The 14,601-nt window shown below is 52.5% G+C and overlaps 1 protein-coding gene across 1 annotated transcript; it reads left to right on the top strand.

The window, feature by feature from the left end:
• Positions 1–4: 4 nt before the first annotated feature.
• arhgef40 (Rho guanine nucleotide exchange factor (GEF) 40) lies at positions 5–14,012 on the top strand (the record flags this gene model as incomplete). Its single annotated transcript, XM_084462417.1, has 11 exons — positions 5–153; positions 1,857–1,995; positions 2,176–2,295; positions 2,531–2,722; positions 3,170–3,679; positions 4,427–4,908; positions 9,206–9,455; positions 10,633–10,722; positions 12,279–12,485; positions 13,068–13,084; positions 13,994–14,012. Coding segments are annotated over 11 exons (2,175 nt in total), but the record flags the coding sequence as incomplete, so codon positions are not given.
• Between the last annotated feature and the right edge of the window lie 589 nt (positions 14,013–14,601).

Genomic DNA, 14,601 nt, shown 5'->3' with positions numbered 1-14,601 from the left:
GGCTGTTCCCACGGGCGTGGACAAACACAGGCAGCTCATGTCGAGCGTCCTGGTCGACCAACGGCTGACCGAGCTGCAGAGGAGGGGCGGGGCCTGGCTGGCGGGGCTGACCAATGGCGCGTCGGGACTGGCACAGCGTTCTCCGGACTGCAGGTACTGTGGTCTTTCACCCTCACACACACTGTTGAATAGGAACAAACATATAGTATTTGTTTATTCTTTAAGGAATTGTTGGATTAATTAGCGCTTAATTCCAGCGGCGCCAATCAGATTCAATCCCCCGACACTATTTTTGCAAGGGCACTATAAAAAAAAAAGAAGCTTAGTCCACCCTAGACAATTGTGATTGGTTTAAGGAAATACAGTATTTTTCCCCGATGTCAGGATGATAATCGGGTGCAGCCAGACCCTCCTCCACACTTCGTTCTCAGGAACCCAAGTGAGAAATGTCGGGCGACGCGAGAGTAACCAGGGTGTGACTTTATAAGAACTGCTGTTTGCTAACTAGACTCACAAGTAAGTCTCGAAACGCTGCGCTCAACTAGAAACTGAAGACATTCGTCCGGGTTTCCCGCCTCCTCCTGTCCACATGTCCAAGTGTCCTCGGGCGAGACGCTGAACCAATGAGCAGGCTGGCACCTTGCATGGCAGCTGCCGCCATTGATGTGCGAATGTAAAGCGCTTTGGATAAAAGCGCTATATAAGTGCCATTTGATTGATACATAAATACCATTTGATTATTTAATTCATGTACACATTCAACAACTGCACATGCTGATCTAACAGGTGTCAGTTCACACATGCCCACCTGTCATGAACACCACTACAAGCTACGCCACTGAAAAGCTCACTCTTCTATGGCGCGAGTGGGCGATATTTATACTGAGGAGTGAGTTTAACTGGTTCAACTCTGTTACACCGGCAAAATGCATTCATGGGTGGAGGTCTGTGCTCTCTGAGCACCCTTTCTAGTTCCCCATTGTTTACCGTTGCTATAGGCGACTTAACGCCAGCTGACAGCGTTTACGGAGCGATACCTTGACGAGTCATTTGCCCGTTGGTATATTGTGGTTGTTTGCACGGTTCTGAATGCGTCTTGGCCAATCACAATGCGCGGGCGGGACTAGCTGTTGTATAATTTCCGGTAAGGCGGGTCCTTCACCCTATTGGAGATGTAGGGAGTGGCTCTGATTGGCAGCGGCGGTTTTAGGCGCTGTTCTAGCGAAGATTTTCAACGGAGATGTCTCCCGACAAAGATCTCCAAAGTCTAGCATTGCGAGACTATTTGCTGACTAACGGTCAGATCCAGTGTGCGTGTGTGTTCGGTGTGTGTGTGTGTGTGTGTGTGTGTGTGTGTGTGAGAGAGAGAGAGAGAGAGAGATGGAGAGAGAGAGAAAGAGAGAGATGGAGAGAGAGGGGGAGAGAGAGATATGGAGAGAGAGATGGAGAGAGAGATGGCAAGAGAGAGAGGGGGAGAGAGATCTGGAGAGAGAGAGGGAAAGAGAGATGTGGAGAGCGAGATGGAGAGAGAGATGGCAAGAGAGAGAGGGGGAGAGAGAGAGGGAAAGAGAGATGTGGAGAGAGAGATGAGAGAGGGAAGGAGAGATAGATGGAGAGAGAGATGGGGACAGAGAGAGAGAGGGAGAGAGATCTGGAGCGAGAGAGAAGGAGAGAGAGATTGAAAGAGAGAGGGAGAGAGAGAGACTGAGAGAGACTGTGAGTGCTTTCCGTTGTTGACATTTACTCACAGAGAGAATGTCAGCCGTCGGCACCAATTCATTAACAATTCATGAACCGCCATGTTTTATTTTCATCACATCTGACCTTTGAACCCCCGTCGACCCCCCCCCCTCCAGGGCTGCCTTGGCCGTGACCTCTGACCTCTACGACAGCGTGGACGACGCCCTCCATCGCCTGGTCCGCCTGTCCAACCAGAGGGGTCGCGACCTGGAGGCTCTCGGTCGCCTGGCGACCCTGGTGGACAAACTGGAAAAGGTGAGGAAGCAGGAAGCAGGAAGTAACGACTGGACAAAACAAAAACAGAAATGAATACTTTCACTCTAACCTCTCTCTCTCTCCCTCTCCCTCTCCCTCTCGCCCTCTCTCTCTCTCTCTCTCCCTCTCTCTCTCTCTCTCTCTCTCTCTCTCTCTCTCTCTCTCCCCTCTTTTCTCCAGTGTGAGCGAGAGATCGAGCAGGTGCAGGAGCAGCTGGAGGACTACAAAGACCCTCCTCTGTCTCTCAGCAGACTTTCACTCAAACAGCAGAGGTTCAAGACCTTCAGAGAGGCGGCCAACGTGAGTGTGCGCGCGTGTGTGTGTGTCTGTCTGTGTGTGTGTGCGCGTGTGTGTGTCTGTGTGTGTGTGTGTGTGTGCGTGTGTGTGTGTGTGTGTGTCTGTCTGTGTGTGTGTGAGCGTGCGTACGTACTGTGAAATATACTCCCTTTATGTCCCCTCCCTATTCCCTCCCTAAATGTGTGTGTGTGTGTGTGTGTGTGTGTCTGTGTGTGTGTGTGTGTGTGTGTGTGTGTAGGAGCTGCACAGCGAGACCCTGGCGGTGCTGGGGGGTCTGGAGAGCTGGGCCGAGCTGGACTGGTCCGGTCTGGGTGCGGTCCAGGTCCGGCTGCCCCCCGTCAGGGAGAAGCTCAGAGACATGTCCCACTGTCTGTCCGACTGCTGGACCACGCTGGACAACACGCAGAGACTGCTGTCCACACTGACCGAGGTGACCCACACACACACACACACTCACACACTCACACACACGCACTTAGACTCACACACACACACACTCACACACACACACACACACACACTCACACACACACACACACACACACTCACACACTCACACACTCACACACATACATTCACACACACACTCACACACACACTCACACACACTACACACATACACTCACACACACTCACACACTCACACACACGCACTCAGACTCACACACACACACTCACACACACACACACACACACACACACTCACATACACACAGGCATACTGTACACACACACACACAGGACAGGAATACTGTACACACCCCACAGCCATACTGATACATACAATACAAACATACGCACACACACGCACAGAAGTAACGTAACCAAACCTATTTGCTCCTCCTCCTCCTCCCCCCCCCCCTCCCCTCCTCCTCAGGCCACCCAGTGGTGCGACGCCGTCTCCTCCCCCTCCTCCTCCCCCTCCTCCTCCCCCTCTGCCCTCCCCCTCGCCTCCCTCCCCCCCATCCCTCCGTCTCGCTTCCAGGACGCGCGCGCTCTGGCGCTCGAGCTGGGGGGCGGCGCCCTGCTGGAGCTCTGGTCTCAGACGCTGGAGCGCTACCAGCGGACCGTGGCGCGCGTCAAGCCCCGCCTCCTCCTCCAGGGCCCGGCGCGGCCCAAGACGCCGTCGTCCGCCGCCGCCCCGGGCTCCGCCTCCTGCCTCTGGGAGCTGATGGGCCAGGAGGGGGAGGGGGACTGGGGGGTGGGGGCCGGGGGGGGGGAGGGGGGCCTGCAGTCCTGGGGGTCGCTGGCGTCGCTGTTCCGGCCGCAGACCTGCTCCACGCTCAAGATAGGGGAGGAGAGGAAGAAGGAGGGAGGAGGAGGGGCGGGGCCTGGCGGCGGCGGAGGGAAGTTCCTGCAGAACCTGCTGCATCCAGCGAAGAAGAGCGTAAGTGGCGGAGAGATGGGGAGGTGTGTGTGTGCGTGTGTGTGTGTGTGTGTGTGTGTGTGTGTGTGTGTGTGCGTGCGCGAGGTTAACGCTGTGTCCGATTTGTGTTCGTTTGACTTTTAAACTCAGCCTTTTCTCTAAAGCTGTGTTCACACCGAACGCCGCGCGGATTTCCCTGAGAATTCTCCGACCGCGGGATCTCGCGCGAATCCTTGTACGCCGCCCGAGGCGAATTCCGCACCGCTCGCGCCGCCCGGTGCGACTTCTTCTTCTGCTCTGCGTCTGCGCGTCGATCGAGCTTGTGTGCGATCCGGCCGCGCGGAAAATACCGCGTCGCGCTCAACGTACGGCTACTGTACATCTGCATTACGTGTGAAACCGAGTGTGTTTTCTTCACGAAGGATATGAGGGTATAATCCGGTTAGGCTTGCTGTGTCATTTTTGCTGTGTCAAAATACTGTAAAGTTTATCACCAAATCATGCAAACGTTGTCGAATTTCGACACGTGTGTTATTGAATTGCATTCCTTCGACTCGCACGGAGATCACATAGACGACATAGACCACGCCCCCAGCGCGAGGAGGCCCCGCCCTTCTGAGGATCGCGCCGTGATCGAAATCGCTAAATTCTCTCGCCGTTTGGTGTGAACACGGTTTAAAAATCCACCCTCCCCCCCAAACCTTGACCAAGCGCCTAACCGCTAGACCCCCTTCCCCTCCTCTCTCCTCCCTCCTCCCCCCCTCACAGCCCACAGAAGCCCCCCTCCCCCCGAAGCCCCCCAGGAAGCGCCACCCCAGCTTCGACCTCCAGGCCCTCCTGGCCCCCCGGCGCGGGACCCCCGGCCCCCGACCCCACCAGCCCCTCCCCCCCGCCGCCGAGCCCCTCCCCCCCACGCCGTCTCCCCCGGCGGCCAGCCGCGCCTCCCCGCTCTCCTGGCTGGGCCGCCGTGCCCTGGCCGAACCGGTCATGGCGGCCGCCGTGGCGGTGGCGGCCGCCCCCGGCTGGAGGGATGGAGAGAGCGGGGGAGGAGGAGGAGGGGGGGGAGGAGGTGGGGGAGGAGTCCGCGGGGGGAGGGGCGGAGCCGGGGTCGGCGGCGGCGTGCTGATCCGGGGGGTGGAGGTCAGCAGTAAGGAGGTGGTGGACCAGACGGGGTCGCCGCGGCAACACGTGCTGCTGAGCCGCGCGGACAGAGAGACGGGCGGGGAGAGACCGGGCACCACGGCGCAGAGGTGGGGGTGTGTGTGTGTGTGTGTTCACTGTCTGTGTGTGTTCAGTGTGTGTGTGTGTTCAGTGTGTGTGTTCAGTGTGTGTGTGTGCAGTGAGTGTGTGTTTGTTCAGTGTGTGTGTGTGTTCAGTGTATGTGTGTGTTCAGTGTGTGTGTGTTCAGTGTGTGTGTGTGCAGTGAGTGTGTGTTTGTTCAGTGTGTGTGTGTGTTCAGTGTGTGTGTGTGTGTGTTCAGTGTGTGTGTGTGCAGTGAGTGTGTGTTTGTTCAGTGAGTGCGTGTTTGTTCAGTGTGTGTGTGTGTTCAGTGTCTGTGTGTGTTCAGTGTGTGTGTTCAGTGTGTGTGTGTGCAGTGAGTGTGTGTTTGTTCAGTGTGTGTGTGTGTGTTCAGTGTATGTGTGTGTTGTGTGTGTGTGTTCAGTGTGTGTGTGTGCAGTGAGTGTGTGTTTGTTCAGTGTGTGTGTGTGTTCAGTGTGTGTGTGTTCAGTGTGTGTGTGTGTGTGTGTGTGTGTGTGTGCAGTGTGTGTGTGTGTGTGTGTGTGTGTTCAGTGTGTGTGCATGTTTTCAGTTTGTGTGTGTGTTTTCAGTGTGTATGTGTGCAGTGTTTATGTTTGGTCAGTGTGTGTATGTGTGTTTGTGTGTGGGTGTTCAGTGTGTGTGTGTGTGCAGTGTGTGCGTGTTTGGTCAGTGTGTGTGTGTGTGTTTTCAATGTGTGTGTGTGTGTGTGTTTTCAGTGGTTGGGTGTGTGTGTGTGTGTGTGTGTGTGTGTGCAGTGTGTGCGTGTTTGGTCAGTGTGTGTGTGTGTGTGTGTGTGTGTGAGAGAGAGAGACTAAGAGTGCTTTCTGTTGACATTTTGTCAGTGTGTGTGTGTGTGCTCAGTATATGTGTGTATGTGTGTGTGTCTGTTCAGTGTGTGTGTAGTGTGTGTGCGTGTATGTGTTCAATGTGTGTATATGTGTGTGTGTCTGTTCAGTGTGTGTGTGTGTGTGTTCAGTGTGTGTGTGTGTGTGTGTGAGAGAGAGAGAGCGAGCGACTGGGAGCCTGAGAGAGACTGAGAGAGACTGAGAGAGACAGAGAGACTGAGAGAGACTGAGAGAGACTGAGAGAGACAGAGAGAGACTGAGAGAGACAGAGAGACAGAGAGAGACTGAGAGACTGAGAGAGACCGAGAGAGACTGAGAGAGACTGAGAGACAGAGAGAGACAGAGAGAGACTGAGAGAGACTGAGAGAGACTGAGAGACTGAGAGAGACTGAGAGAGACTGAGAGAGACTGAGAGACTGAGAGAGACTGAGAGAGACTGAGAGAGACTGGGAGAGACCGAGAGAGACTGAGAGAGACTGAGAGAGACTGAGAGAGACTGAGAGACTGAGAGAGACAGAGAGAGACTGAGAGAGACTGAGAGAGACTGAGAGACTGAGAGAGACTGAGAGAGACTGAGAGACTGAGAGAGACTGAGAGACTGAGAGAGACAGAGAGAGACTGAGAGAGACTGAGAGACTGAGAGACTGAGAGAGACTGAGAGACTGAGAGAGACTGAGAGAGACTGAGAGACAGAGAGACAGAGAGACTGAGAGACAGAGAGACTGAGAGAGACTGAGAGACAGAGAGACTGAGAGACAGAGAGACTGAGAGAGACTGAGAGAGACTGAGAGACTGAGAGACTGAGAGACTGAGAGACTGAGAAAGACTGAGAGACTGAGAGAGACTGAGAGACCGAGAGAGACTGAGAGAGACCGAGAGAGACAGAGAGACTGAGAGAGACCGAGAGAGACTGAGAGAGACTGAGAGAGACTGAGAGAGACAGAGAGAGACTGAGAGAGACTGAGAGAGACTGAGAGAGACAGAGAGAGACTGAGAGAGACTGAGAGAGACCGAGAGACTGAGAGAGACTGAGAGAGACTGAGAGAGACTGAGAGAGACAGAGAGAGACAGAGAGAGACTGAGAGACTGAGAGAGACTGTGAGACTGAGAGAGACTGAGAGAGACTGAGAGACTGAGAGACTGAGAGACTGAGAGACTGAGAGAGACTGAGAGACTGAGAGAGACTGAGAGAGACTGAGAGACTGAGAGACTGAGAGACTGAGAGAGACTGAGAGACTGAGAGAGACTGAGAGACCGAGAGAGACCGAGAGAGACCGAGAGAGACTGAGAGACAGAGAGACTGAGAGAGACTGAGAGAGACCGAGAGAGACTGAGAGAGACTGAGAGAGACAGAGAGAGACTGAGAGAGACTGAGAGAGACAGAGAGAGACTGAGAGAGACTGAGAGAGACCGAGAGACTGAGAGAGACTGAGAGAGACTGAGAGAGACTGAGAGAGACAGAGAGAGACAGAGAGAGACTGAGAGACTGAGAGAGACTGTGAGACTGAGAGAGACTGAGAGAGACTGAGAGAGACTGAGAGAGACAGAGAGAGACAGAGAGAGACTGAGAGACTGAGAGAGACTGAGAGAGACTGAGAGACTGAGAGACTGAGAGACTGAGAGACTGAGAGAGACTGAGAGACTGAGAGAGACTGAGAGAGACTGAGAGACTGAGAGACTGAGAGACTGAGAGACTGAGAGACTGAGAGAGACTGAGAGAGACTGAGAGACCGAGAGAGACTGAGAGAGACCGAGAGAGACTGAGAGACAGAGAGACTGAGAGAGACTGAGAGAGACCGAGAGAGACTGAGAGAGACTGAGAGAGACTGAGAGAGACAGAGAGAGACTGAGAGAGACTGAGAGAGACTGAGAGAGACAGAGAGAGACTGAGAGAGACTGAGAGAGACCGAGAGACTGAGAGAGACTGAGAGAGACTGAGAGAGACTGAGAGAGACAGAGAGAGACAGAGAGAGACTGAGAGACTGAGAGAGACTGTGAGACTGAGAGAGACTGAGAGAGACTGAGAGAGACTGAGAGAGACAGAGAGAGACTGAGAGAGACTGAGAGAGACAGAGAGAGACAGAGAGAGACTGAGAGACTGAGAGAGACTGAGAGAGACTGAGAGACTGAGAGAGACTGAGAGAGACTGAGAGAGACAGAGAGAGACTGAGAGAGACTGAGAGACTGAGAGAGACTGAGAGAGACTGAGAGACTGAGAGAGACTGAGAGAGACTGAGAGACTGAGAGTGACAGAGAGAGACTGAGAGACTGAGAGAGACTGAGAGACTGAGAGAGACTGGGAGAGACTGAGAGAGACTGAGAGAGACTAAGAGAGACTGAGAGAGACTGAGAGAGGCTGAGAGAGACCGAGAGACTGAGAGACTGAGAGAGACAGAGAGAGACTGAGAGAGACTGAGAGACTGAGAGAGACTGAGAGAGACTGAGAGAGACTGGGAGAGACTGAGAGACTGAGAGAGACTGAGAGAGACTGAGAGAGACTCTGAGAGAGACTGAGAGAGACAGAGAGACTGAGAGAGACTGAGAGAGACTGAGAGACTGAGAGAGACTGAGAGAGACTGAGAGAGACTGAGAGAGACCGAGAGAGACAGAGAGAGACTGAGAGAGACTGAGAGACTGAGAGAGACTGAGAGAGACTGGGAGAGACAGAGAGACTGAGAGAGACTGAGAGAGACTGAGAGAGACTGAGAGACTGAGAGAGACTGAGAGAGACTGGGAGAGACCGAGAGACAGAGAGACTGAGAGAGACTGAGAGAGACTGAGAGAGACTGAGAGACTGGGAGAGACTGAGAGACTGAGAGAGACAGAGAGAGACTGAGAGACCGAGAGAGACTGAGAGCTTTTAGTTGTTGATATTTAGTCCCAGAGAGAGCGCCAGCCCGCCAGTAGGATCAGATCATGGAGAGCGCGGGTGGATAGTTGACTGTGTGGGACGGTCCTGGACCGTTTCATCATCATTATCGTCAGTATTTAGTCACAGATAAATCTCTAATTACTGACTCTTTGATCTCTGTCCCTCTCTCTCTCTCTCTCTCTCTCTCTCTCTCCCTCTCTCTCTTTCTTGCTCTCTCTCTTGCTCTCTCTCTCTCATTCTCTCTCTCTCTCTCGCTCCCTCTCTCTCTCTATCTCTCTCTCTCTATCTCTCTCTCGCTCTCTCTCTTGCTCTCTCTCTCTCATTCTCCCTCTCTCTCTCTCTCTCTTGCTCCCTCTCTCTCTATCTCTCTTGCTCTCTCTCTCTTGCTCTCTCTCATTCTCCCTCTCTCTCGCTCCCTCTCTCTCTCTCTCTCTATTTCTCTTGCTCTCTCTCTCTTGCTCTCTCTCTCTCATTCTCCCTCTCTCTCTCGCTCCCTCTCTCTCTCTCTCTCTCTCTCTCACACCCTCCCTCCATCCCTCCATCCCTCCACTCCTCCCTCCCTCTGTCCAGTAAGCTGTACCTGTCGTGGTGCCGGATGCTGAGTTCGGAGCGCCAGTACGTGGCCCTCCTGAAGGGCGTGGAGGAGACCTACCTGCCCCTCCTGGACGCCCCCGCCGCCCCCGCCGCCCTCAGGGGCAAATCCGACGCCCTCTTCCCCAACTGGGCCAGCCTGAGCGCCTTCCACGCGCAGTTCCTCCTCCCGGCCATGGAGGGCGCACTGCTGCACAGCCTGCTGCAGCAGGACTGCTTCAGTAAATACGTGAGTCGGTTGGCTACTCTGTGTGTGTGCGTGTGTGTGTGTGTGTGTGTGTGTGTGTGTGAGAGAGAGAGAGAAAGAGAGAGAGAGAGCCTGAGAGAGGGAATCTGTGTGTGTGTTTGTGTTTGTGTGTGGGTGTTCAGTGTGTGTGTGTGTGTGTGTGTGTGTGTGTGTGTGTGTGTGTGTGTGTGTGTGTGTGCAGTGTGTGCGTGTTTGGTCAGTGTGTGTGTGTGTGTTTTCAATGTGTGTGTGTGTTTTCAGTGGTTGGGTGTGTGTGCAGTGTGTGTGTGCAGTGTGTGTGTGTTTGGTCAGTGTGTGTGTGTGTGTTTTCAATGTGTGTGTGTGTGTTTTCAGTGGTTGGGTGTGTGTGCAGTGTGTGTGTGCAGTGCGTGTGTGCTTGGTCAGTGTGTGTGAGAGAGAGAGAGAGACTGTGAGAGGGAATCTGTGTGTGTGTTTGTGTTTGTGTGTGGGTGTTCAGTGTGTGTGTGTGTGTGCAGTGTGTGCGTGTTTGGTCAGTGTGTGTGTGTGTGTGTTTTCAATGTGTGTGTGTGTTTTCAGTGGTTGGGTGTGTGTGCAGTGTGTGTGTGCAGTGTGTGTGTGTTTGGTCAGTGTGTGTGTGTGTGTTTTCAATGTGTGTGTGTGTTTTCAGTGGTTGGGTGTGTGTGCAGTGTGTGTGTGCAGTGTGTGTGTGTTTGGTCAGTGTGTGTGAGAGAGAGAGAGAGACTGTGAGAGTGCTTTCTGTTGACATTTTGTCAGTGTGTGTGTGTCTGTGTTCAGTGTGTGTGTGTGTGTTCAGTGTGTGTGTGTCTGTGTTCAGTGTGTGTGCGTGTGCTCAGTATAGGGGTGTGTATGTGTGTGTGTCTGTTCAGTGTGTGTGTAGTGTGTGTGCGTGTGCTCAGTGTGTGTGTGTGTGTTTGTGTGTGTGTGTGTGTGTGTGTTCAATGTGTGTATATGTGTGTGTGTCTGTTAAGTGTGTGTGTGCAGTGTGTGTGTGTGTGCTCAGTGTGTGTGTGTGTGTGTGTGTGTGTGTGTGTGTGTGTTCAGTGTGTGTGGGGGGGTCTTTAGTTGATGAACATTTTCCCCTGTATTTACCCTCTCTCTCTCTCTCTCTCTCTCTGTCCCACACACACACACACACACACACACACACACACACACACACACACACACACACACACAGAGGGAGCAGTTCCTCCAGTACTCCCACTACATCAGGACCAGACCAGACCTGGACTCTCCGCTGGTCAGCCAGGCCACAGACTTCTTCAAGGTAAGCGTCACGGTCACTCCGCGTCACGGTCACTCCGCGTCACGGTCACTCCGCGTCACGGTCACTCCGCGCCATCGCTGCATAAAAACATCATCTACATTCAGTTTCATGTCCTTCAACTTCATTTCCTCCGGATGAAAACCCATGAAAATGAGAACAAAAAAAGAATGAGAACGAAACATGAATATGCATGCTGTATGAACCAGTTACAGCCTAAATAAAACGCACTTTGTAAATAAAAACCTCACCATAATGACATAACATTTTAAATACATTAAAAAACAAGAGTCAGCCACTTCAGCCAATTGCAAGCGCATTACAGTTTGACTTGTTCCATATAGCCAATGCAATTAAAACTTCATTGTATGCCGTAAAGCTAATTACACATTTAATGTATGCACTAAAAACTCATTACTGCTGGATTACACCAACAACTCATTAGAGTAGAATACACTGTAGAAGAATATATTACAGAATATACAGTAAACAGGCAGCAGGAGATCCATAGCGGGAGACATTGGATCTCCGACCGAGTTGCAGTGTTGAATTCGGCCACCGGGTGGCAGCAGAGGTCACGCCATCAGTCGGCTGCATCCGGCAGACTGTCCCGCAGGCATTCCCCTCTGAAACGACGAAGGTGACATCAATGACGACAGCGATGATGTCGAAGATGATGATTATGATGGCGGGGTGATCGTTTACGACGACGGCGATCGTTTACGTTCCGCAATGCATTATGGTAGTGCAAGTAGAGAAATTATCTTCTATCTTCATCATTTCATGTCTGACTCCGGTGTAACCTGAACTTATGTGGATATGGGGCTTTGTGAGAACATTTTTACACAAACACTCTTTCTCTCCTCTCTGTAAACTCTGGTTAGTCATTGTTTATAAGGAAGGGGGCTCCTCAACCATTTATATGTCCTAACACCTGGTTTCCCAAGGCCATAAACGATGACCTGGGGTCTTCACATAAAGGGTAATAGGTCAACGCTCATATAATCCGATAACCCTCTCGTATAATTGGTTAGTGTAGTTTTACATATTCATGTATGCAGGGGCGGGGATCCTAGGGGGGTCAGGGGGGACATGTCCCCCCCAAATATTTGAGATCATTAAAATTGTCCCCCCCAATATTTAGATTCGGGTAGTGGCATTCAAATTACCATACAGGAAGATGTCCCCCCCAAGAAATACTCATGTAAAGATGTCCCCCCCAAAAAATACTAATTTCAATGTAAATGTCCCCCCCCCCCCCCCCCCCAAAGTTGGATACAGATCCCCGCCACTGCATGTATGGGTTGTACCCACAGTGGATATGACAACGTGTTTGAGGATAATCGTGGTTTTTTTGGGCGGAACTTCTGTCTTCCGTCCAGAAAGCCCGACTTTGCAAACTCGTAAACTCTCGGGAGTAAAGTGACCAGTTCTGGACTTGATGAACCCCGGCGTATCGTCTACTCGTTTCGTTAACGATTAGAATGATTTCCTTAACGGTAGCGCTTACACCCTCTCCATCCCCCCCCCCCCCCCCCCCGAACCTCCCGCCCCCCCAGCTCAAGCTGCCCCCCACCCCCCCCCTGTCCCCCCTCTCCTTCCCCCACTGCCTCCAGGCGCCCACCCACCGGCTGGACCAGTACTGCGAGGCCCTGGAGGAGCTGGGCACTCTTAACCCCGCCTCCGACTCCGCCCTCTCCGTCCTCAGGCACGCCCAGCGGCACGGCGAGGACCTCCGGGCCAGCGACCTCATCGTCGGGTGTCCGGTGAGAAAGCCCGACGGGAATCGAGAGGGTTGCGGGGGGCTTTTCACACAGGACATCCTGTGCTTTGTTCCCGCGTCCCGCCTCCTCCGTCGAGGCTGACTCTCAGGTTCCTCTGACTCTCAGGTTCCTCTGACTCTCATGTTCCTCTGACTCTCATGTTCCTCTGACTCTCAGGTTCCTCTGACTCTCAGGTTCCTCTGACTCTCATGTTCCTCTGACTCTCATGTTCCTCTGACTCTGATGTTCCTCTGACTCTCAGGTTCCTCTGACTCTCATGTTCCTCTGACTCTCATGTTCCTCTGACTCTCATGTTCCTCTGACTCTGATGTTCCTCTGACTCTGATGTTCCTCTGACTCTCAGGTTCCTCTGACTCTCAGGTTCCTCTGACTCTCAGGTTCCTCTGACTCTCATGTTCCTCTGACTCTCATGTTCCTCTGACTCTCAGGTTCCTCTGACTCTCAGGTTCCTCTGACTCTCATGTTCCTCTGACTCTCATGTTCCTCTGACTCTGATGTTCCTCTGACTCTGATGTTCCTCTGACTCTCAGGTTCCTCTGACTCTCATGTTCTTCTGACTCTCAGGTTCCTCTGACTCTCAGGTTCCTCTGACTCTCATGTTCCTCTGACTCTCAGGTTCCTCTGACTCTCATGTTCCTCTGACTCTCATGTTCCTCTGACTCTCAGGTTCCTCTGACTCTCAGGTTCCTCTGACTCTCATGTTCCTCTGACTCTCATGTTCCTCTGACTCTCAGGTTCCTCTGACTCTCATGTTCCTCTGACTCTCATGTTCCTCTGACTCTCATGTTCCTCTGACTCTCAGGTTCCTCTGACTCTCATGTTCCTCTGACTCTCATGTTCCTCTGACTCTCAGGTTCCTCTGACTCTCATGTTCCTCTGACTCTCAGGTTCCTCTGACTCTCATGTTCCTCTGACTCTCATGTTCCTCTGACTCTCAGGTTCCTCTGACTCTCAGGTTCCTCTGACTCTCATGTTCCTCTGACTCTCAGGTTCCTCTGACTCTCAAGTTCCTCTGACTCTCATGTTCCTCTGACTCTCATGTTCCTCTGACTCTCATGTTCCTCTGACTCTCATGTTCCTCTGACTCTCATGTTCCTCTGACTCTCAGGTTCCTCTGACTCTCAAGTTCCTCTGACTCTCATGTTCCTCTGACTCTCATGTTCCTCTGACTCTCAGGTTCCTCTGACTCTCAGGTTCCTCTGTTCCTCTGACTCTCATGTTCCTCTGACTCTCATGTTCCTCTGACTCTCAAGTTCCTCTGACTCTCATGTTCCTCTGACTCTCAGGTTCCTCTGACTCTCAGGTTCCTCTGACTCTCATGTTCCTCTGACTCTCAGGTTCCTCTGACTCTCAGGTTCCTCTGACTCTCATGTTCCTCTGACTCTCATGTTCCTCTGACTCTCATGTTCCTCTGACTCTCAAGTTCCTCTGACTCTCATGTTCCTCTGACTCTCATGTTCCTCTGACTCTCATGTTCCTCTGACTCTCAGGTTCGCTCTGTTCCTCTGACTCTGACTCTCAGGTTCCTCTGACTCTCAGGTTCCTCTGACTCTCATGTTCCTCTGACTCTCAGGTTCCTCTGTTCCTCTGACTCTCAAGTTCCTCTGACTCTCATGTTCCTCTGACTCTGATGTTCCTCTGACTCTCAGGTTCCTCTGACTCTCATGTTCCTCTGACTCTCATGTTCCTCTGACTCTCATGTTCCTCTGACTCTCAGGTTCCTCTGACTCTCAGGTTCCTCTGACTCTCATGTTCCTCTGACTCTGATGTTCCTCTGACTCTCATGTTCCTCTGACTCTCATGTTCCTCTGACTCTCAGGTTCCTCTGTTCCTCTGACTCTCATGTTCCTCTGACTCTCAGGTTCCTCTGACTCTCATGTTCCTCTGACTCTCAGGTTCCTCTGACTCTCATGTTCCTCTGACTCTCATGTTCCTCTGACTCTCATGTTCCTCTGACTCTCATGTTCCTCTGACTCTCAAGTTCCTCTGACTCTCATGTTCCTCTGACTCTCATGTTCCTCTGACTCTCATGTTCCTCTGACTCTCAGGTTCCTCTGACTCTCATGTTCCTCTGACTCTCATGTTCCTCTGACTCTCA

The sequence above is a fragment of the Borostomias antarcticus genome (assembly GCF_949987555.1).
Source record: "Borostomias antarcticus genome assembly, contig: scaffold_924, whole genome shotgun sequence".
NCBI lineage: Eukaryota > Metazoa > Chordata > Actinopteri > Stomiiformes > Stomiidae > Borostomias > Borostomias antarcticus.
This window is presented reverse-complemented; position numbering and strand designations above follow the sequence as displayed.